At 33.4% G+C, this 24,967-nt stretch overlaps 1 protein-coding gene across 3 annotated transcripts; it reads right to left on the bottom strand.

Moving 5' to 3' along the window:
• Nucleotides 1–1,454: 1,454 nt before the first annotated feature.
• LOC116769516 (early growth response protein 3) lies at nucleotides 1,455–23,671 on the bottom strand. 3 transcript variants are annotated; one of them, XM_061522470.1, is made up of 2 exons: nucleotides 22,993–23,671; nucleotides 1,455–4,832 (listed from the first exon to the last, which is right to left on the bottom strand). In XM_061522470.1, exons 1-2 carry the CDS (start codon nucleotides 23,264–23,266, stop codon nucleotides 3,910–3,912), a joined length of 1,197 nt encoding a protein of 398 aa, XP_061378454.1. In that variant the 5' UTR covers nucleotides 23,267–23,671; the 3' UTR covers nucleotides 1,455–3,909. The 3 variants fall into 3 exon arrangements, with proteins under 3 accessions (XP_061378454.1, XP_032516527.1, XP_032516528.1); XM_032660636.2 differs by having other exon boundaries at nucleotides 1,455–4,817; nucleotides 22,993–23,670; XM_032660637.2 differs by lacking the exon at nucleotides 22,993–23,671 and adding an exon at nucleotides 6,043–6,366 and having other exon boundaries at nucleotides 1,455–4,817.
• Nucleotides 23,672–24,967: the final 1,296 nt, after the last annotated feature.

The following is a 24,967-nucleotide window of genomic DNA, read 5'->3' as shown; positions in this document are numbered from 1 at the left end:
TAATTGGTTGGCTGTAAAATTTTTATGGTGTGTGATATAGAAATTTAATGATTAAGCTGTATTAGTAACAAAATTATTGAATAATAATTACTATCTTCTGTCTTAAATACCTGTATTCTAAGTGCCTAATATGTTTTTATACTTATATTTATAATTTTCGATACCACCATTTTTTTATATTACTATTGAACAATAAAATATTTTTTCTCCAGATGCCTGTCACTTTTACTAACTTATATTTGTTAGTTGACGTTTAAACGCAATTAAAATCTAGTCTATGGTTGTCTTTCCTTCTCAGCGGTGTTTAGTTTTGTACCATTCCATTTATTTTATATTTGTTACGTGGCTGTAATACACACTCTGGCCTAAATAATAAAAACGATAATAAAGATGTTTATGATAAATACTTTTATTATTTCTATGCTCCCTTCTATTATTTTCTTCTCTTATGTTAAAAAAAATGTAATTGTTTAAGATCATTAGAGTTGTGTAAATTGTCTAAATTATGAAAACCGCCATCTATGGAACAGTGCTAAAACTTTTTAGATCAGTACATTGCTAGAGATTTTTCGTTGGGAATAATGTTTTTTTTAGCCGATAGATGTCTTACAGAACTTGATTCTGACAAGTATATGTCGGTATAATTATCTCGATTGCAATTGTTTTTTTTTATTTTAATTGCGGTTTATTAATAGTCCTTTAAATAGGTTTATGAGAATACGGAACAAATTTTATAGATGAAATTTAAAATATCCGAATTATTTTAAAATTGCTGAAATTAAAGTTTTAATCGCTAAGGTTATGTTTTCTTTTCTTACTATGATTTTATGATATAATTTTATAAAATTTTATTGGGTCAGTCTGAGTCACTTCTACACGTGTATAATGTATTTCAATTGTTTGGAAGGCATAAGTTAAAAAGGAGTTTATGCAGTAGATACATATATGTTCGTAAAATTATATAAAAAAAAACTCATTAAAAAGATTAAGCAAGCTCCCACATAAAAAAAATATTAAAAATAATTGCGGATTCAGACATTATTTTATATATGGGATTCGAGTTATTAACTTTATTAATGTATTTTAATAATAAGAGGATTGTCTTTGAGTCTATCAATCATTTTATTTTTTTAGTGTAGGTACACACTGTCGACTTGAGAACCTAATTTAACATTTTAAGCTACTATTGTTTTAATTTAGTTTTTACAGAAATCGTTTATATAAAATGCTTCAATATTTAAATATTTTTATATTTTGAACAGCAGTTAAAAATACGAAGAAACAGTATGTTGTGTGCCAATACTAACCACTTGTCGCACTAAATTTAACACATTAGGGAATGTGTTCATAATGTTGCCAACGTCTAGTTTCTTTTCAACGAATTCGCTGTGGAATTTCACGTGTTATAATACTAAGTCTGTTATATTTGAGGTCGTATGTGTAATAAAAAAATATTTAAAGTTTTCAACAGTTTGTATTTTTGCACCTTAGGTGATTTTTCATATTAAATAAAAATTTTCTTCTTTCTTATATACACATTAAATTCAAATTTAGTCAGAGTGTATTTACAAATATATTAAATAGAATTTAGTAAAAATTAGTGAGATTTAACAATACCTAAAATGACGCTTATAACTATTTAAAATTAGAACATAAACAACATCCTTCGTCAAGGTGAAATACGTAATATTAATTTATAATTATACAGAAAATTCGTTAGTTCACATACAAGTGAACACCATGAAGTAATCCTTAAAACACTAACCCTTAGATAGTAACATAAATTTTATTTTACGATGGATTTACGCAACAGATTTGTAATAACAGAGGTCAACAATTTAAATCCTTGCAGCCGCTTATCTGGAGACAGTTCTAGCAACTTCTCAGACAGCGGAGCAAGATATAACATGTAGCCTAAATCGTATATCAATAAAGACAACGCGATGCAACATTACGTAAATGTGTAAGAATTTAGTCTTCTCAGTTTCAATTGTCACTCGTTTGACTAACATGAATACACTTTAATAAAACCTATCTACGCTAGCCTTGCTATGAGACCACGTCTCGTCTACAATAATAAAAATACAACAGGCATGTCCCTTACTTTAACAAGGTGATGCTTTGAAGGGTGACGTAATTTTTACCTCCATTATGAAACTCATAATAAAATCGGAAAATTAGAAGATGGTATGCCCTACGGTTAGAATTATTTAGGCGCAAGAGTTAGTAATATTATTGTCAGATATCCTAAATTCATAATGTCCTTCCTTGTCTCAAGAGCCACCCTGTTAAACTTTTGTCACCCTTTGTGACTGCAACGTCACTTTTGCACATGATATATGATTGATTTCTACTATTACATTTAGCATAATAACATTAACAATTTAATCAACAAGTCCTTCTGAACTAACAAACAACCACGTTTTTAAGTCAAAGGCATTTCGTAATAAGTTTTACAGTATATTTATATAAACATTTTAATTAAGTTTGTGCTTTAGAAACTACTCGTTTACACAGTAAATGAGTAAACCTGACCTGTTGTGTAAAGTCCATGAAATATTTGTTTCCCATGAAGTTGACGAGTTGCACTATGTAATCATTTTAACTGAAAGAAAGCATTTGTACAGAATCTAGTAAATTGGAAATGTTATCTACAAAGAAACTTATGAGTATTATAAATAATGGGCTTTCACTATACTCGCAAATAATTAATAATGATTAAGAGATCATAATTTAAATCCTACAACTACCTTCACTAAATTAGTCTAATTGTAAAAACGTAAAAACATATGCTACTGGGTGAACAAAAGAAGTGATTAAATGATGTAACTAGTGCAAGTATAAGAGTTAGATCGGAAAATGTTAATTGAAGCATGTACCGATAGTAAATTGAAAACATAGAGAAGAGAATTGAGCAAAATTTTGTTAAATAAACGTTTGAGCAAGAGAACATGATAGCGTTTGTCGAAAACCAGCTGAGGGGTGATAAAATATAATGCTTCATGTACGAGAACATACGATATTGGACATTCTCACACCCATATTTTCGACTAGAAATATTAAAAACGAAATAAAATATTTATAATAATAATTATCACTTAATCAGCAGTCGTGTTACACTTAGAATTAAACAAATTGCCGTGGCACGTGGTAAAGTTAAACGAATGGCACAATTTCACGTTAGTTTGTCAAGTATAAGAATATTACATATATATTACATTTCTACTAATATACGCAAGAAGTAGTCGGATAATGTTTGCCACTTTGTAATTTAACATCAATAGAAAATATTTTAATAGTAAACAACACCTATCTACTTTCGATATTTGTATAACCTATATTAAAGTGTGGCAAACAAGATCTGAACTGATTTTTTTTTGCGAATAGGCCTATTATATATCACTTCTCAACGATCACCTTCTTATTCACATACACGAACTTGACCTCTCGTTCGATAACTACCAGAGAAATATCTGTAACAATAAGCTAAAAGATAGTCAGACAGAAAGATATGTGTTAGCTCTACGCCGAGTAGATCGGGAGACGCAGCCACGAAATCTTCCGTCGCTTTCGACTCTTTAGGCCACACTGATTCATATCTATATTTGATCCCAGTCTAGTTCATTCAATTATTCTATCTCATTAAAATAAATACACCAAACCGACCGTCCCTAGCTTAGTCATTACAAATACGTATAAAAAGATATATATAGGTATGTATATATATATATATATATAGATATATATATTTATATGTAAATTACAGTGAATTTACAAATATAGAGTTAATAAAGCTTCGTTAAAGACAATTTCTTTTACACCTATGCGATGAAATTATTTAATAACTTCAACGTGAAAGTAATTAACAGTTCAGTCATCCGGAACATCGGATGACGAAGGATGATCGGGCTAGAGCGGCGCGTGTGGGTGAGCCGGTCCACTGCCCCGCTCGCGTTTGAGACGCTGCTTAAGGTGAACCTTCGCGTGACGCTTCTTCTCATCAGACCTCGCGAACTTACGACCGCACACGTCGCACGCAAACGGCTTCTCCCCTGTGTGAGTTCTGACATGTGTCGTCAAATGATCCGATCGACTGAACGAGCGCATGCAGATACGACACTGGAACGGTTTTTGTCCTGTGTGTATGCGTATGTGCCTTGTCAGCTCGTCTGATCTCGAAAACCTGCGATCACACTCGTCCACTGGACAGGCATAGGGCCTTTCATGTACGGGTGTTTTACTCGGACGGTTGGGATACTTGCGAGGTTTGACGGCGACTAGACGCAATGGTTGAGCGCTCTGTTGATACACTTGAGATAATATCTCATGGCCTTTGCTCGTGGACGGGTTGTATTCTGCTAGTTGCACGGGTCTGTCGCCTGTCGTGTTTGGATAGGGTTCTCTTTTGGGGACTCCGGAGGGACCCGGTGTTGGCTGCGGCACGCTCGCGTACTCCTGCGTCTCCCACGAGTGTTGGGGTTGTGGTGGAGGTTGGGGTCTGTAGTCGCAGTGCTGCGGCTGGCATTGCTGCGGTGCTGTACAGTAAGAAGGCTGACATTCGGGCGGTAGAAGCTCGACGCGTTCCTCGTATTCTTGTTGGAAGTATTTATCGACGCTGCCGGGACCGGGTCCAGATGGTAGCAACCATTGTAGTGGTGGTGAGGGAGCTCTTTTGCCGCCCATCGGCGGTCCGTATAGAGAGGCGCTAGCACTAGAGGCATTGCTAGCGTCCTCAGCCCTCGCTCCCGGTGACAAAGACGCTTCGTGCTTGTGACGACGAGGGGAGCACCCCAGTAACTCATCGCCTGGTAAAGTACCTGTAAAAAAGAAATCTAATATAAATTAAAAATTTACTGAAATGGATAATACTGATTCAGTTTTTAATTGTGGCATTGAATTATTTTAATAAACATTTGAATGAAAATGTGAATTATCCTATAAAAACATTTCTTTAAGTAATATATATTTTTTCGACGTTTGAACAATAAAAATAATTTTAAAGATATTTAAGATAAGACGTCAAAAAATTTAATTATAATCGAAACTTATTCAAAATATTATAAAATAAATAATTTTAATAGAGTTGTAAAATAATAAAATAGTCATATTTTGAAGGGGACTAATTAAGTAAATTCCGAACAGCCTTTATAAGCCATGGCGTGTTTTCGTAAGTTTTTAATGTTATGTGATTTCTAATAAGTGTATGATTGCAATGTGTATGAAATATTTAGCGTGTTTTGTAACAAAGTACGGATGTAGCCGGTGATAAGCGACGGATGCTGATATGTCTATCTGACACGTTCTATGGCGACCGTTACCTAAAAAATGTGTACTTTATCCTTTATTTATGTTATATTATTTCAATCGTGTATTAATATTTGAATATACCTATAAAGATATTTTTAAACTCTACTTGTGCATATGTCAATTGATAATATAAAATTTAACGAGAGAGTTTTTTTGACATAAGTCTTTTTTAATTGTACAAGAAAGTACACGTTAATTATTAGATATGTTCGTTTTTAGAAATATTACGATATATTAAATTGTTTTATTTAATCTATTATAAAAACTAAATATGTCAATACTTTTTGTCATGTAAGTTGTTTCATATTTACCGTATCATTTACACATAAAAATTTCTCACTTTAACATTAAACTTTTATATCGTAAAACGCGTTAACCGTCACATAACTTTAACATGCCGATATCTATACAACGAGCCGGTAGAAATTCACAATGAAACCATTCATTCAACAATTCGTATCGATCCGTCGCACGGCACGAGCGAACTTTCAGTTTCACTGAAGTTTACATCACTGAATATACAGGAACAGAGACATACGTTTGTGATTATTTTATTACGAGACGTCGAACTTTCTGTTATATGAAAAACACTTAACGAATATAACACAAGTGAACTAAACGGTGCGATTTGTGTTTGGTGCAAATGCAATGTTTATTTACAACGCTATCGGTCGCAAACGGCGGGGCACGCCGCCTGCGGGTGCTCCTCGGTCCGAGTGACGTGCGTCGACGCACCTGATATCGGAGGAGGCTCGAGCAGGCTCGGGAAGAAAGCGGGAAGTTCCGATGTGGACACGGGTGTGTTGAGATCGGCCGGAGCGCCGCCTGTCATAGGCGCGGTCACCGGCTTCAGAGCGCAGTCGAAGCCCAGCGCCCCGACGTCCGCCAGCGAGAGGAGGTGAGGCCCGGTCGGTGGGTCTCCATCGGCGCCCATCCCGTCCGGAACCACCTGCTCCTCAGCCCACGGGCCGAGTGGAATCACAAACAACGCCAGCTTGAATACGGCCTCTCGCGCCGCCGGTACGAAAGGGACTGGCGCCGCGCGACCCCGCAGCCGTGTTTTATCAATGGAGCAGCGGTCCCATATTCGGTAGCGGCGCGCGCACCTCCACCAATAGAACGGCTCTATCTCCCCCTGCTGACGTCACCGACCGTCGCCGCCCACCGCCCGCGCCTCTACCATCCCCCCTGGACCCCCCGTACCCCCCGGGCCCCCTCTCGCTACTCGTAGACACGCGCTCCGACCGCTCTCGCGTCCGCTAAAGCCTTACAACCTTTTACCTTGTACCTTGGAGTTTTACGTTTGACGCGCTGGCTTTTGAACGGGATTGTATCGCCGTTTATTAACACGTGCCGTTATATTAATTACCTAATAATTATTGCAACTTTAACTTCATTAAGGGAAATTAATGTTCTGATAAATAAATATACATTTATCTCAAAAAGGAAATTTATTTTTCATCTTATTTTATTTTATGGCATTTTTTTTTGTTTAAATATTTATAAAAATATATTTTTTTAATATTAAGACTTGTAAAAAAAGGTACCTACTTAGTAAAAACGAACATAGAGACTTTATTATTAAATATTCCGTTTTTTGTGTGTTTGATAGAAGAATTTATTTCAGAAAATTTGTTGTATGAGTGATATTTGAGTTAAGGCTTTGTTCGTAACTATATCAGCGTTCATAAGCTTTGTTACTAGACAATAATTAAATTATGTATGGTTTTCGTGAAGTTGCCAAAGAAACTACTAAAAATTTTGTTTTTGTTCTACCCGCAGTAGGATCTGAATTAATTTTGCAATAATATTTATAAAAAAATCATATGTAAATTGATTTAATTGATATTATAACTTTAACATTAAAATGATATGAGTTCGGTTAAGCCTTATACAAGAAGCCTACATATGTTAACAGCCAATAAAAGCGAGTTTACGACTACCCGGAATATTCATTTTGCATCTAGTGCTCGTGAAGTTTCCCTGTTTGTACAAATACATGTGTCGGAGTGTGTGGGTTGATGTACAGGTACATTCGGTGTACAGTAATGATTGTCTCAGTTACTAATTGGAGGATTGTGTCAGCATTGCAATTATCTACTTGATATTAGTGAGTGGGCGCCCACTTACCAATAGGCACTCTTGATTTAAACTATTTCATTCGTACCTGCCTCAGGGACATGTTACAGAGACTTAAAAGGAAAAATCTAGACAGAACTGGGTTGAAACGGAACGTAGCGATATTGACAATTTGTTCATAAATCACAATTGCATTACAAATGCCTCCGCAATTTAATGTAATATAATTTAATATAATAATTTTAAAATAATTCAGATTCCAAATAAAAACTAAAGAATATCTATATATAATGTGAACGAACTTATAATGAAGTTTAATTATCACGAGTCCAAATCGCTTATATAATACACGTAATAAGGAAGGCTGGATGTTATTATGCAAGTATTGTAAGGACAACGGCCTGTTTGCTGTGGTCGAGACACGCCGACGCCGTTCGGGCCCACATGCAGCCACTAACCCAATTATCACGTAACGGAGACGATAAAGAAAAATAACAAACCCACGATTTCACCGCTGTCTAATTATAGCGCGCTATTTGCGGGTGCGCGGGCGCAGGCGCATAGCGTGGCCGCGATGTCAGGGCTATTCCTGGCCGTCAGCTGACGATCCCGCTAGTAAACACCACGCAAAACGTTTGACGTAAAATGCGAACAATCGAGTTTTCAGCAGGTGAATCATAGTATGAAAACGTCTCCGTCGAGATCTTTCTATAATTAACTTGACTGCTTTTGGTTCGGACTTGGGAGGCGGGGTTCTATTTCAGCCTGTTATCATAATATCCCTTGTCTATTTCTATCGCGTGAATGTTTCATCACTGTGAGTTGTTGATCTTCTAACAGACGTCATTGCTTCGCAATTTATTTGCAATGGAGCTTTTACTGACGTGTTTAATATCTGTTACAGGTAATTAATTGGCAATGCTTTATTTATGTGAATCATTTTTATCTCTGACGTTACTAGATGATTACAATGGAAAAACGTTGTGCCCTACCATTTGTACGGTCTTCTGTATGTTGAATATGTGTGAATGAGTTGACAAAGATGCAATTTAATAGTGTCGTAGGACGTTCTCAACGTTATTGTATTGGACAGCTGATAAAGTCCCACGAGCCGGCGTGGGACTGGCTAGTGTAAAACATTCTACACATGCTTTCACATAATTACTCTATAGTAATAATGTGGTGTACAAATTAATTCAGTAAGCTTTTATATTACATACAAAATGACATAAAAGGTTTTTGTTATCACAATGTACAAGGAACTTACTGTCTGCAAAGATACTTTGGATAATGGAAAAATATTTATTAGATATACTTCTAGCTTTCAAAATATAACATTTTAATCAGCAACGTTGTTTGTCGAAGAGTCGAATCAGAAACTAAATATAATAATTTTTTTTTCAATGAATATCCTCGAAAGATTTTTAAATCTTTTGGCATAAGATACGTCTCGTAATAGTCTGACTAATAATACCATGGTGAAAACAACTTCCTTTGTATGCAAATACAAGTATGTTAATTGGTTTTGTCTTCAGTTCTAACGTATGGAATATCATAATAAATTCAATATGAGTCTTATAACAAGATAAGAAGAATATATCTTTTTATAAGATATAAGAAATTCAATTTTTGAAGCAATAGCCAAGTGAAATGATTAAATAAGTGATCCTTATTCGACATATTTAATTATGCGACGTAACTTATAAAAGTTTATTAAATTTTCCTATATAATATTTCTATGCTAGCCCTATTCAATATGAGCTTTGGTTTTCAGACTTTAAAAGATCATCATGTAGTTTTTCAAAGTTTCAGAGACTAAAAATAACTTGTAGATGTAATTCTAGGTGACGATGCAGCGTTCTGTAAATAGAACTATCAACAGCAAGCAATAAACTAACACTGACTCGTTCCTACGGCGAAAATTCAAAATGATTTATGTATAACATTTTCTTACACTAACTAGAGTATATATTCGTATGTGTTAATCAAATATTCTATTTGATAGATTCTTTATACATGAATCTATATTTTTGTACAACCAACATAATCAATAACATATTAGGTTAATTTTAAATGGTTTCAATTTTTATATATTTTCGATCACATGGAAATATCACTGGTTTTGTGACGGTTGATGTAAAATAAACCGAGCTCATCTCATAACAATGTTGGCACACGCCACTTCGCACGTCACACCATGTCACCGTTATAATTACAACAGCACTCGAAAAATCAAATTTCACGCAGATTCATAACTGACGTCTGCGAAGCGAAATGTTTATCTCGGTACAGACATATACTTTTATTAATCAATGCGTCTTCATAATAGAATTCTTTGTCTTTTCGATGCAAGCTCTGTATAGGTTTTCAACTGGCACCGACGAACGCATCGTTAAATTTCAGACTCACTCGAATAGTGTAGTTACAGAAATGAAAAACAACATTTAAACCTCCTTAACATGGCTAAAATTGAGACATTACCGACCAGCATCTTCGCAGACTTGGAAAGTAATTGTAGACTTATGTGTAGGTTTATATCTTTAAATAATATTCTTAATTATTACAAATCACAACGAAGTTGGCTGCTCGGAGGATTGCGGAGGAGGAGTGAGGGGGACTGGTGGTGTCGATGACGTCACAACCACCCTGCCACCCTCCATTGAGCGCGTGACGCACAGCACTGTTGACTTTTCACTAAATTTTCCCGAACATATGATCGACACTACTCATGAACAATTCAATTAATTTTTGTGCCGTCTGGTGCTGGTGTTTCATCTGTTTGGAAACTAAAACTTATTTTTTTTATAAAAAGACTGTAATTTTTTATATCATTTATTATTATAATGTGGTTATTGTAAAAACTCGATACATGCTAACTATCTCTAAAAAAATGATTTGCAAATAATAAAATATACTAAAAACCTTCATTTCAAAATGTCTTTTAAATATCGTACAACTGTTTTAATACTTTAAGCATGTGACCAGTACTTCACTCAAATAAACACAATTATATAATCTCAGTTAATAAGCTATTCGTGTAATATTTGTGGGTTATTCGTATTATAGGTACGAGTGTAGCTTCAACATTTTGTTACTATTAAATAACTTTAAATAATAAACATTACAGTATTGAGTATATATCTCAATATTCGTAAAAAAGTAACACTGAATAATTAAACTTCAATTATTTCGCCACTCACAGTCATTTCACTCGATGCTTACGTAAACTCAGCCGTTATTGCATTGCCAAGATTATGATAAAGTTGTGATGATAGTGATAGAATCTGATGATATGATATGGCGTCAAACGTTATCGATGACGTCATTAGTAAAGTATTTAAGTTGTTTTGCGGAAAGCAGGGCGTGCGTGAAGTAGCCACCTGTTGAACGCTGCCCTTGTATGTTAACCTTAGCTGGGGCCGTTCCGCGATCGATATCAATGACGCGTGCCCTCATTCATAAACGAGGAGGCGACCCCTAACCAGCCGTCTCCCCCGAAGCTCTCACCCCCAGTCTCCTTTCTGGGAAAATCATGAATGGCACGCACACAGCCACAGACAGTATTTTCAATGCCCGTGAGCTTGAATTCGTTTTATTATGACGCAGATTTTCAGTTACTTAGAAACTGTAACATTATTGTTAAATTGAATGAATATAAGTTTCAAGTTTTTTAGGGGAAGAAAATGTGTTCTTAGTATCGGATTTACAAATGTAATCTTAATAACATGTAATTTTTTTTATATTGGTTGGTCGTTTTTTGGGTAGATTTTTTGCAAGTTAAATGAACATATTCTTCTTTACGGAGTGAAAATTACTGATAGTCAAAATTAGTATGTAGGTGAATTTTTACAGCAAACTCAGGTCCATAAGTAAATGTGATTTTTGTGAAGTGAGTTATTTATAGATTATGAACAATACATATATTCATAAATTTTTTCTTTGGAATGTATCCCTATTGACATAATATGATATCCAAGAAGTTTTGCGTTCTGATGCGCAAGCGCGTGTGGGCGCGGCGCAATTTGACACGCGCTGGGATACTTGCACTCGCAATCAGTGTGCTAGGATATAGAGCCGATACCTTCAGAAAATTGAATTATTAAATGCAATTAATTTTTCAAATTCAAAAACTGGTATAGACTTTATAACCGATATTATATTGATGAAATTTGTGGCAAAATTAATAATATGCTATTAAAGTACAGCCGATCAAGGTTGAAGTTTACCATGAGCTTCTCAATTATTAAGACTATTTAAGACAAAAAAAAGTGCTTTTGTTATAATTTAGTTCCCTAACTAGGCTGATACAAAAATTTAACCAATTACGGCTTGGTATACATTGTTTGATGTTCTTCACTTATTTATGACTTTAGTACGGTATACGGCTCCATAGTTTTCTTCGCGTGTATTTCATAGTAATGTAATCAGCGTTGCGCACGGGTCTCTTATTTACGGCGGATTACGCGCGCAATCAAGGCTCGTTTGCAGGAAAAAAAAACCATACAACAAACATACCTACTTAACACACTTTTTATTAACATTACATTATTAATATGGCACGTATGGAACGAATCAAGTGACACAAAATTGTTTTTTATGTCAATGATAATTTAGTTTAGAATTATCTAGTATCTCTTTATTTGTAAAATATGTTAAATTAAACTATATATTCTTTTATAAATAGTTGTATGTTTTTTTACGCATTAAATAGCAATAACATTTAAAATATAAATATTATTGAAATGAGAATTTAAACGACATTCCGGTTAAAGTTTACCATATTTTATATTGTGATCTCTTAGCGTTCGTTGTACGTCTGTGACAGTGGCATTGGCTACATTGATACCAGCGGCCATGGCTACGGCAGGCCGCTTTTGCGATCGATGGGATGTCCTTGAACTTTGACGCGTTATACGCATGCGCCCGGCCAACTCGCACGTCATATAATGGCCATGGCCGCGAAAGCGTGCTGCCTCTCCCCCTATAACCCAAACCATCTAACACCCTAAACCCTCTCTTTCATTCATACTGCAGTAGTGAAGAGCGGGAGCGTTCCATCTTCACCTCTGCCATTTCATATTGATTCTGACCTTTAACCAACCTGTTGAATAACGTCCCAATTTGTTTTGGTTACACGTGTTTAGACGATTTTTTTTTATGAAGCAAGCAAAACACCTTTAGCAAGCGACCCTATAAAATTTTAATTAACACCTACATATATTTTTAATAGAAAATTTATTTTTAAATCAAAGTTGGTATCTAATAATGGATCTGGATAAAAAAAAAATAAAAAAATTTCATGACTTGTCAAAAACCGAACGGTAATAAAATAGTTTCAAGGATTATTATTTAATAGGAGGTATGTTTTAATATGAAGTCGACATTGAGGTTTGTATCGACCACGCAGGGCCCTGCATGAATGAATCCACCGTGGGCGGGCAGCGTGGCCCGTTCATTCATTAGCTTGGAGGCCATACTTCATGAATAATATAACGAATCAGCTGCGTAATTACAATATAGCTTCTTACATTATCTTAAGCAAATCGCTACGGGATATCTGTATGGAGTTGTTTGTTAGCGTCGTCTTTAATGTTTGTATATACAATTTAAGTACTTGTATCATTTCAGGTGGCTCTAATGCATCTTGAAGTGAGTGCAACGCATATATGAAAGCTAGCCTACAGTCTTTGTCTCTAAGCAAACAGCGTAGGAGTCAAGGTAAGGTCTGCAACTTTAGAGCGACACGGATTAGAGGCATTGTGTCCGCCAACACACTAAGCGATCGCCGCTGCCATCTGCCACAAAGATTTTGCGATATTTGACTCATCTTAACATCTAAAATCGCATAATCATGCTAGCGATCGGCTTTATAATGAAAATAATATATACCTAGTTGTATTAACTACTGTCTCAACTATAAATAACTACTGTCTTAATTTTTGAAGCACGCGAAATATTATTTGTAATTTTGTGTAAATCATTCTTGATTTACAACCGTATTGTATGCTATTTGGTTGGACGGCTTGTCACAAATGTCTCGGCTGAAATGCAACTAATAACAAACTGAAATTGTACAAATATTATTTTCGATTTCAATATCGTATATTTCGTATGAGATTGTTGCGTTTAAATTTATATGCAGAGTGTTTTTTTGCAAAGAATTTAATGTTTAATTTGTCCTGACGTCTTAAATTATATATTATTATGTATTTTCTGCAATTTGTTCAGGATATCGGTACCGACTGCATCAGGCGTTACATCGATTCTGACAGATATAGTTTTTTCCTGTTCATGTTTATCTGAAGCCGTTTCTTAGAATTTTAAATTAATAATGAAATATATATTACTTATGATCTCATTATTATAAATTCCGTATAAGTTTCTATATTGTATTTGTTTTCCTGAAACTCTTTAAGTTTTTATAAAAAAAAAAATCATAATAAAGGTCTTTTATGAATAATATAATTTTTGGAACATATACAAATCAACATTGGTATAACTTTGAAAAATTTCCCGCAAAAAAAAGCTGTTATTTCTTTTGTTCCTGAAATAGATAAATGAATACTCGCGAAAGTCTTAGATCTCATTAATTGATAGATAACCATATTTTAGGGTATTGTAATATATAATACTTTCATCTAATTTCCTATGATTCTTGTTTTATAAAATAATATAGAATATTATGCAAACATATATATATATTTAATTCCGTTTTAAAATTAACATATTTTTCTTTATCTAAGAAATTATCATCATCATCATCATCAGCCTATCGAAGCCCACTGCTGAGCAAAGGCCTCTTCTCACATGGAGAAGGTTAGAGCATTAATCACCACGCTTGCTCAAGACGGGTTGGCAATTTCAATCTTATAATTAGAAATTATAAGACCAGGTTTCCTCACGATGTTTTCCTTCACCGTTAGTCAGTGGTGTCTAAATACTCTTAGAAAGTACAATGATTCGGAAAAGATCACATTGGTACTTGCCAGGTTTCGAACCCGCGCCCTTACGTATGAAAGGCGGGCCTTTTAACCACCACGACGAAGAAATTATACTATAATATGAACTATATGACTTTGGCAAATTTTATGCTGAATGTCAAACTCAAAGTATAGAACAGATTACTTTAATTTTCATATGCTATGTGACACTTTTATTAGAAACACACTTCACCGATAAAATCTAGTTTGAAACTTCAACTCAGGTATATTTATGAGACACAATATACATTTTTTCTACTTTCTTCCAATGCCTTTGTATTGGAAATCAAACGGTCAATACAGATAGAAAATTATATAAGGTTAGTAGTTTGGAAAAAACAGTCTTATGCTCATAGTTCCGCACAAAAAAAATGGACAGCCAATAAGTTTGACAAGACTATGCAATAGTCTGTTATATACTATCTTCCAATAACTTTGAAATTATAATTGACTTTAAACCTAAATATTTTATAGTTACGTATAAACTGTAAACTGTAATAAGTAAACTGTAAAGATATTGTAAATATTATGAAGCATTCTTTTTACATTTTCGTTTAAAATTAGTTCAAACTAACAAGGGCAATACTGATTTGCAGATTTTTATTTATAAATATGTGAATGGAAAAGTGAAAAATTTGGAAACTGTATTTAGTTTGACATTGTAAATTCACTTTGATGGTATCATTATTGACGGTCTCAGTATGTTGTTTTATAGAATATTGGTTCTGTTGAAATTTAACTTTATTCCTCATTACCCAGGAAGGTATAAAAATAATGAGATCAAAGACTTTCGCCAGGTTTATTCATTTAATTGAAACTAATATATTTCGGATATACTACGCGGATTTTATTATTTTAAAACAACATAATCCCGACGTTTCGGTTACTTTTCAGCAACCGCGATCACGGGCAGACGAGACATCTCGTTTCATTTAAAGGTATAAAAATTTTTACATTCTTTCAGTAAATAACCGGGAAGTACCGCGTTTTATTACAATATAATGTTTTAATGTCAAACTTGCAATGGTAATGGAAAGGACGATTTTTTTAATATAAAAAAGTTTTTTAAAAGATTTTTTTAACATATAAATTTTAAAATGAAACTCATTCAATAATTGCTTTAATATTTATTAAAATTTCAGTTCAGAGCTCATTAAGAGACACGTAACAAATCTCTCGCAGTGCACCTGCTACTCTTATTCTGAAGACATTTATGTTACGAGCGACTTTGAGCTAGATATTTTAATTAATATATAAATACTATAGTTGGTGCAAATCGATTTATTTCACTGCAATATATAAAAATTCCTTAATGTATTGTAAACACGGTTTGGTTCCGCAATTTGACGACGTCGCGCCTTTTTTGCGTGAAATCTTTAATTAAATTTAAACAGTTAAGAATTTAATAATAGAATTCTATTTCTAGTTAATATATTTATTTCATCAATTTTTAAACATTAAACATCAATGTTCCTTTTTAATCTAAAAATATAACCCATGAAATATGTAGCGTCTGATTAGTTTACGATTAAAAGCGGTTCAAATTATTTTTGTTTCTTAACACAATTAAAATACGAATAGACAGATAAATAAAACGAGCAGTCAATAAAGTTTTAAGAAAATATTTTCTATTTTATTGTATATATGTATATATTAAGTATTGAAATACATAAAATTGATACATTTCTATCATACGATTAATTAAAATCATCTAAAAAGATTGTTATTTAGAAGTAATGTTTATCTTCTCTCCTTCTATGAGTTGCATCAAAAAATGCATCTGTAGGAGATTCGATATGCACACTGCGTCGTACGTTAGTCGTACGCTCAGCTCGGCGATAATTAAATGAATGCTGTGACTGCGAGGTCCCGACCGCAATTACCACTGACTCCCCATAAATAATAGATATAGGGCACTGACTCACTTTAAATGTAAGCCAAATATCTTTCAAGTGTGTCCCCTTTATTCATACAGCCGAATGAATTGTGGTTAGTTACGGAAAATTACTTTTAGTAATATAATTTTAGGGAGATGATCCTTAGTTAGTAAGATTGTAATTTTAATCTAAAAAAAACAATGAAACTGTAAAGTGTAAGTGAATAATTTCGGTTAACTAAAAAAATCTTGCCGCTTAAGTTCTATTTAATTTTGCTAATATAATAAAAAAATATATCATGCTTTTTGACGAACAGGAAGCGGAAAATTTTTAACGATAATATTGTGTAAAAATAAACGGAATTAATGACTAATTACAAGGAAAAAACATTGGAGGCGTTTTATTTATAAATATTTATTTTTAGGTATTATAATTATGAACAGTAACGGATTACTTTCTAAGTGATAATTTACGTATTTCACGGTCAGACTTGGCTCGCGGTCATCAATTAATGTATCCGCTTTTTCTATTAGCTGCTTATTACATTATTCTTCCTCGGTCACTTATGAGTCAAAGTTGAGGGCACGCGACCGAGAACGTTAATTAATTTAAACGCATAATGAACACTTGACTTCAGTGTACTCTTGCTTTTTAGTATGTTTTGTTGTTGCAAATCTTTACTCGTACTACAAGCATCGTACTTTCAACGATAATTTTAACGTATTTCAATGATATATTTAGATGAAAATATCTAAGAATAAAAAATACATTTCGTTCTTAAGGTACAGATATAATAAATATCCTATTATTTAAATTCATACAAGCGAAATCCACTCAAAATAAAATATGTACACTCCCCTGAATTTTGTATAGCGTCAGGTAAAATATGTTGAGAATAGCGTGTTATAGATTTAGTTTAGAAAAATAGGGCGATTGCACAAAACTTAAAAACAACTCAAACATTGGCCCGCGTCCAGTTTCAAAACACACTCTATTAATTGTGTCACTTAATCGTAAATAAATACGTTTATTATATTTTATTACAAAAGTTACATTTAAACAATGGTTCAGTTTTAACTATTATAAGAGATGCTATATGTTTGTTTTGTTATTTTTTCGGTAATAATTAAAAATTATTTTTCATTGTTCTGTAGACATATCACTTGGAACATTTACGATTTATATTTACGATGTTTATTGGAATAATGACATTAATGACGCTTAATTCAAATAATTGGCTGGAACATTTTTGGTTATTCAGCTTTTATAGAACCTACATCAAGCCTAAAAAGGTTTTACTGTCGGAACTCGGAAGACTAAAATAGACCTTTGCATAATAAACCTGCAGACCGCTTAGATGATGTCATCGCCAAATATATTTGCTTCGGATTAAAGAAGGGCTTGAATACATGCTCATAATGTTCGTGTCTGTTAGAATACTGAGGCCACTTATTTGAAGTTGTCACGTAAAACGCAGGATTCTCGCGCTCAAGATATGCTACTGTAGATTATAATCAGATGTATGATACAATGTATTATATTACTTCCTTGTAATAACGTTATGTGCATGTTTCTATTTAGATTACTTTACGGAATATTTTGAGTTATAATCATATTAGTAACATAATAATGCATGGAACACATATCGAAAGCAGAAATGGACTATTGAGTAATGTGAAAGTGTTTTATTTTTATATTTAGCATACAAATACTTGTGCTAAAACATGTTTATAATAGTAAATAATGTTTAGTCTTCTTTATTACACCGGATTATCAAGTTTAACTTTATTAAAACAATATTATATTTTATATATTGGTATATCTCATATGAATACTAGGTATTTTCAAACAATATAAACTAAATATTTCATATTGACAATGACTCGTCCTATTTAAATATGTAGCAAAAGTCACTCAGCGTTTTGTTCTGCAAAAACGGTGTCATTTAACTAACATCTTCCGGTCCACGAGATAAAAAGATAGCAAACTGACTTGAATATATGTGATTATTTGAGGTTCAGGAGCTGTTTGGGACGTTGTTTGAATTTATTATATGTGACTCACCGTTCGCAAGACACATACCGATGTGGATGTGGCCAGAGCCGCATTGTCTCCTTACAAGGTTAATCTCGTTCGAACGAAACTCTAATTAAGGTTAGTAAAAACAATGTTTTATAGCGCAGTCAATCGTTTTGATCGGGATACCCTGAGTCAGTTGTAATCTATACAATGTAATTGCAGAGCATGTTCATGTATCTGGTGAGACAATGACATTCGCCCAGCCGAGATCCTATCGTCCTTAGTTACATGCGTTTAAGTAATTGCGGGAACTGCCATTGTTAACCGGTCGACGCAAATTGGGCATTCGCGATAATTTATTGACTTTTAAATTAACTTGCATTGTCATTCCTACTATTTGAATATTAGCGTGTAGGCTCGATAGCCCCTAATGATAGCAATTGTTCCGATCATTGATCGTGGATCGCAGGTGCGCCCGGACGTTTCAAATGTCTTTAGAGGCAATGATTGTCTTGTCGAACAATGTAACTAAATATTGAATGTTAAGTGAGCGTTTGGATATATTTTATAAAATCGAACACATGGCTAAGAGAAACTTCTTATCTGATAAGCTTTGGTAATTTGTCTCGCTGGCAGTGGATGGTCGATGTATGACGTGAGACAACGCGGGTTGAGTCAAAGGCACGCGCGTGAACCCGAGAGCATCGCGGGCTGTTCAAAGCTACTGCGGCTATCGCCCATCTGGGAACATCCGATGTGTAATGGCTTGTAGTAGGCACCTCTGACAAACCGACAGTCCCAATGTGAAGCGCAAAGCGTGGGTTGCACCTTTTTTGACGCAGATTGCATTTGAAAATTCAATTTACGTGACTTTTTTTAAACATACAGGCGCCATATTTGGGTGGTTGAAATGTCTATGTCAATTAATGGATTTAAGTTAGGCAATGAAATATAAAATAGGAAATACAATAAAAATCGCATAAACTTTTAAAGTCTCCAAGAGTCAGTAAGTCATTATCCTATTTATATAAATTGAAATATTTACATTAAAAAAAGATTTAAACTGAAAGTATTTCCATTCCGTGATCAGGCATTGCTAATTAAATGTGGTCTGCTCCATCCACAGCAGTACTATCCTCTGTGAGCAAATTGTAGGGCAAACTAGTACTTCATAAACGATCGTTTCATGTGAAAGACAATTCATAGCCTAGGACTTACTTTTTAATTAGAATAAATTTATTTCATAATTTTAATAAATATCGTACATTAAAGTTACTATCTCTTGCTAACAGAAATATTTCTGATATTCTTTGGGGAGGGTATAAAATATTTTATGTATCGTTTATTGTTTTACAGTCTGATGTGTATAAAAATGAAAATAATCTGATTTTGCATTTTGCCGCCTTTTGCTGAATTATTTCAGCAGAAATACATAAATGTATACACAAACACAAAAAATATGAATCTATGAGGGTAATGTTGGGTAAATAAATGTAAAATTTTGTTACAAAATGATCTAATATATTATGTTACTAGATTTTAACAAAATACGAAATTTGTATATGAAATAACTAGGATTTTTCGCTACGTTTATTAGTAGTCACTGTCGTCTCTTTTGCATCAATAATTCAAAATTAAACTTTATATCATTTAATAATTAATTAAAACGTATAATAATTTTCCTAATAAATATAAATATTTAACATTTTTACATGAAAAATGTAATGTGTTTAAAATCACAAGAGTTAACTAAGAGGTACCTATTGTTTGTTGGATTCAAATATGTGTTTAGAGTTTCTTTGACATTTACTCATAGAAATAGATCTTATTGGCAGAAATTATTTTTGGTTGATCGTAACCTTTATAAAAAATATTTAACAACGACATAGAATGTCTGCAACGCCCAGTGAAGGCGAAGATTTTATAGACTCCGCCTCTTTTGAAACAACAAAGATATCTAGATCACGCCATGCGCAATTTTAAAGATTATATTGTACATAAAAAATGCATATACTTTTCTACATTGAAATAGAAGCATTAAATAGATTAGTCGATGTTTCTGGTTGGGGTCTTTGAGAAAATTATTACGTAGGTGAGAATGGTGTTAGGGGCCTGTAAGGAATAAAACAGTTTTGTCGCATGCAATGCATGTATAGATTAAAATTAGGTATTAGTGTTTATCTTCTGCGAACCATAAAAACACATTTTGTTTTGTTTAAAGATTTCCTTAATTTTTGTTATATAATATAAAATATATTGTTTAAAAGTATAGAACATATTGTTTTAAAATAAACGAGAATCTTATAAATATATTTATATATATAACATAATTGATTTAATGTGGTGTCTTCTATTTTATAATTATATACTTACAATTGTATTTTTACGATATGAGAATGATATCGTCATGATTATAAAGTCTTTAATTGTAAAACAATAATTTCCTTAAGGACAATAATATAAAAATTACAAATAAGTACATTGAAAGAGTTAATGAAATTATGAAAAGAATAGAAGAGTCTTTAAAAAACAGAGAAATAATTCATGTAATTAACATGAATAATTCAGTGTTCGAAAAATTAAAATGATCCAGAGCTTATTTTTTAATAAGTTTTGTGAACCGAAATTTATTACATAATATTATATGAATAAAAATGTATATTACAATGCATACATGGTCTAGGCTCTTCTTTATTCGATTTTCTCTGGTTTATCGGAGGCAAAAAAAATACTCGAAAGTTCCATTCCATTCTTTTGGTTATATAACAAAAATATGTATTTATCATTAATTACCTTGAGTTTCAACTATAAAAGTGAAGCAACCGATAGTTAAGAAATGATTCTCAAGGTTATGAAAGTTCTTATAGAAAAAGATGCTTCTTTCGTTTTTCTTTATATTTTCCTAATAATTCTATTATTATCAAGAAAATTTAAATTTAAATTTTGCAGATAATTATTGACTTTAGTGTAATTGAGTGAAAAAATACTACATCTAGCCAGATAATGTTTGCATACAGAATTAACACACGTGTGAACATTTACCGTCAGTGGTATGAGGTCAAACATGTTAAACGATTGAAATTCGTTATTTACACACTAAATAATACGTGATTTTTGAACAATACTTAAAGCTCTCGAATTATGTGCTTCGAAAGGAGTATTTTTTCCATTTAACAAATAGTTAAGTTACAAGGTAAGATTAGGTTTAAATATCACTTCAGAGCACCGCATTTAATGGTTTTATAAATCATTTTCGGGGTTATATTATCAGCTGAAAATAGTTTCAAATTAATAATTAGTTAAGTCTAACGTTTCATCAAATGTTAGTTATTGAGTAGGTACATAGACTTATTATTAAAAACGCGACATACACTAGGACGTGTTGTTTCAATAAAAAATAATAAGCGTGAGTGTCTTAAAGATTGATTAAATTTTGTATAAAGTAATAACATATTAAAAAGTTATTTTGATCTATCACTGTTAGTAGTACGAGCGTTACTAAATTTAAAGTACTTTAAACAACTACATTGAAATGTTAATACAAACCTCGCGTAAATCTTTTCATAGTGATATAAATAGTATTTAGGTTTTGAGTTCTTATATTCAAAAAGTCAATTTCTTTCGAATATCAAATTCGTGGTAAATAAAATGTGCATTGTTTTGTTGTATGTGGTATTTACATTGACATGAAAAAATTGAAACATGAAAAAATATATTATAACTATAAAAATCTTAGTACTTTTGAGTCTTCAGCTCATGTAACACTTGTTTAATTCTCATATGATTTCGTCTCTTGACAAAATATTTTTAAATCGACATTAATATTGTTCAATAAATCGTCTGTCCCACTATATATCACATTTTCGTTCCGCTAAAAAAACTAGTTTAAGAATGTTGGAAATTTACGTTAGGCTCGCAGAATTAAAATTCCTTATTTTCAAATATAATATAATATGATTTTTACCATGTATTTTTTGTGGAATTCGAAGTTTTACTTATAATTTTAAGAATCAAGGAAGCAAATATCTTACCGTCGACTGTTTATGCCTAATGATCTTTTAAAATAAATCATTGTGGCAATGTTTAGTTTGGCGAACCTGATATCATTTGTCGTAGACGACTGATTAAATTCATCCGGTTTAGATAACAATGTATGGAACGCTGACCAAAATTTTACGATCGCAAGCCTGTGCTGACATTTAGAATTATTGTACTTTGGAATGTCTTTATAAATACCTCTCTTACAGTATGAAATATATCAACAACATTTTTTTGTCTCTAACCATACAGGTTGTAAAACAATTTTTTTATGTATATATTCAAAATGGTATTGTATTTTTTATTTAAATAGTTTTACGTGATTGTTATCACACTCTTTGTTTTTTAATTGGGTTATGTTTTACAAAAAGCTATTGACGAATTTTGTTCTTATTAAAGAAATTAATTTAAGAGAGTTCGGATAACTGTTTTGATTGTTAGAAGTATCGATTCGAGGAATTTGCTCGGTCGCAAAATTTTGATACATTAACTGCATATAATAAATTTTGTTATGAAAAAATATTTTCACTATGTGTATGTTAATAGTCTTAGAATATATAAACACGTTTTTGTTTATAGTAAACCATATAAACAAACAGTCGCTTATTGTTGTGCCAGAAGTTATTTTTAATAATGTAATTACAATACCCTGATAGGCTTAAAAATAATAAGAAACGAAAAGTTGATAATACCTAATTGATTCTCGCCATGGGTGGTTGGTGTAAAATAAAGCGCAAATAGATCGTCTACAGAGGCGGAAGTTGAGGTAGTAGTGGCTGTAGTTGGAGGTCCTTGTATGTAAGGCTGCGGTTGAGCCAGCGGAGGTGCGGGCCCACCGTAATGCAGGCCGCTCGGGCCTGCCTCCACGAGCAGTTGCATCTGTGTGTAATCCACAAACTCTTCGCCGTCTCCGCGACCGCCCAGCTCCTCGTCCTCGGGCCGACGCATCGCAATCACCGAGAGCATCGCACGATCGCATCCCCGCACACCAAACCACACCACACTCGCACACCGGCACAGACTTTCACTACGAACCGCCCCTACCGGACGCACGTGCTTAACTAACTTATTTACTTACAGTTCTAAGAAAATTGACGTGATCACAGATCATTATATATAGGAATTAAAAAAGCACAGTAATCACTGAACCGGTCACGAATGTCTACTGATAAATGAACACAGATTTTGAACGTGATGTGTGTCGTCGCGCTTGTCGCGCCACATCCTCGACTGAAAGGCGTCCGAGACGGCCGGCGAAGTGCAGCCGCCCCCGTGCAAGGAACGCGGTGCTGTTCTTGTGGACCGAGCGTCCTATCAATGGACGCCAGCCACCCGGTCGAGGTCGGCGTTCATTCACGACGACCGCGTTAATGGCACTCGAACCGGGCGCCCTCGCTTAGCTCGTCGCCCACGTGCGCGAGAAAATGGCGCGGCGTCGCGACGGCGAAAGAAGGCGCGCGAAAACTGCGGCACGCACAAGTGTAGTGATGGCTAGAAGTGCGAGTCTGAACGCGTGGGCACGATACTCGGAGGCTCGCCGCGTGTTCGCGCGTCACTATGACTAAATTCCTGGTTGCCAGCACTTTCTCCCGCTGAATCACGTTCTGTTTTCGTACTGTATGCTGTGTGCTCGTCCCGTTTTCACTGTAGGAGACTGTTTTGGCTATTCCACAATTAGACGCGTGCTACGCGCTTCTGTGACGAAACCCGGACAAGATTGGCAGTTACGCAGGTTGAACAATTCGTCGGTTAGACTAAAAATACAGATCTTGTAACTGCGTAACTAGTTATAATGTAATGTATATTTTTAGGTTTTAACTATTAAAGAATTTGTAAGTCGGCTTCTATGCTGTGTTTATCATAAGCATCATATCATATACATAATTCAAATAGCCTTCAAAACTTCATAATTACCTAAAACCTCAAGCAGATTAACACAGGGAAATGACCCTCCGAAAGGTCACAAGATGTTTAGCCGTTGGCATAGCAACCATCTGTTCACAGTCGCGAGGCGTAAATGTCAAAGAGCAGGAGGTGGGCGAATTGGGATCGCTTTGAACGACTGATTCTGGAACACCTGTGGATGTTAATTTTTATACGTTACATAACATAACATTATAAAAATGTCACAAATGAATTTGGTTATCCGCTAATATGTAACCTGTAATAAGTTTATATTCAAATCAAATATGTCAAGTTAATAATTTGAAATATAAAATGGTAAGAATAAAACATAAAAATAATAGTTCGATTGCAATTAACCTCTAATTTACTTCGCAAGAAAATAGACTTTAATATAATTTATTATAAAATAAAATGAGTCTAAAATTATTATATTTTATTTTTACTTAACGTGGGTGCAGACGTTATTTGTGATCATAAAACAAAAATCTGTTAATACTTTTACTATTAACTATATTCGTTCTTATGTCTTATTAATTATACGTTTAGTACGATGTGACAAAACAAAGGAATTTGAAAAGGAATATAACAACATTATATATTTCGACCTGAAAATATTAGAATATTTAAATTATTGTAAATTCAAAAATCAATAAAAAAAATTAAAATAGTTTTCAAAATCGAAACAATGTTATTAATTTAAATGACATTCTCTCATTTTATAAATTTATAAAACTACTAGTTTAAATAATTCAGGCGGTCTTA

This window comes from Danaus plexippus, chromosome 14 (assembly GCF_018135715.1).
Source record: "Danaus plexippus chromosome 14, MEX_DaPlex, whole genome shotgun sequence".
Taxonomy (NCBI): Eukaryota; Metazoa; Arthropoda; class Insecta; order Lepidoptera; family Nymphalidae; genus Danaus; species Danaus plexippus.
The sequence above is the reverse complement of the archived record's forward strand: the minus strand, read 5'-3'. Positions and strand labels throughout refer to the sequence as shown.

Excerpts from the sequence above, each read along its gene's own strand:
- LOC116769516 (XM_061522470.1), bottom strand. The coding sequence starts at position 23,266 with ATGCTCTCGGTGATTGCGATGCGTCGGCCCGAGGACGAGGAGCTGGGC. Across the intron at positions 4,833-22,992 it reads CCATGGCGAGAATCAATTAG|ATTTCTTTTTTACAGGTACT; the intron begins GTATTATCAACT and ends AATTTATATTAG.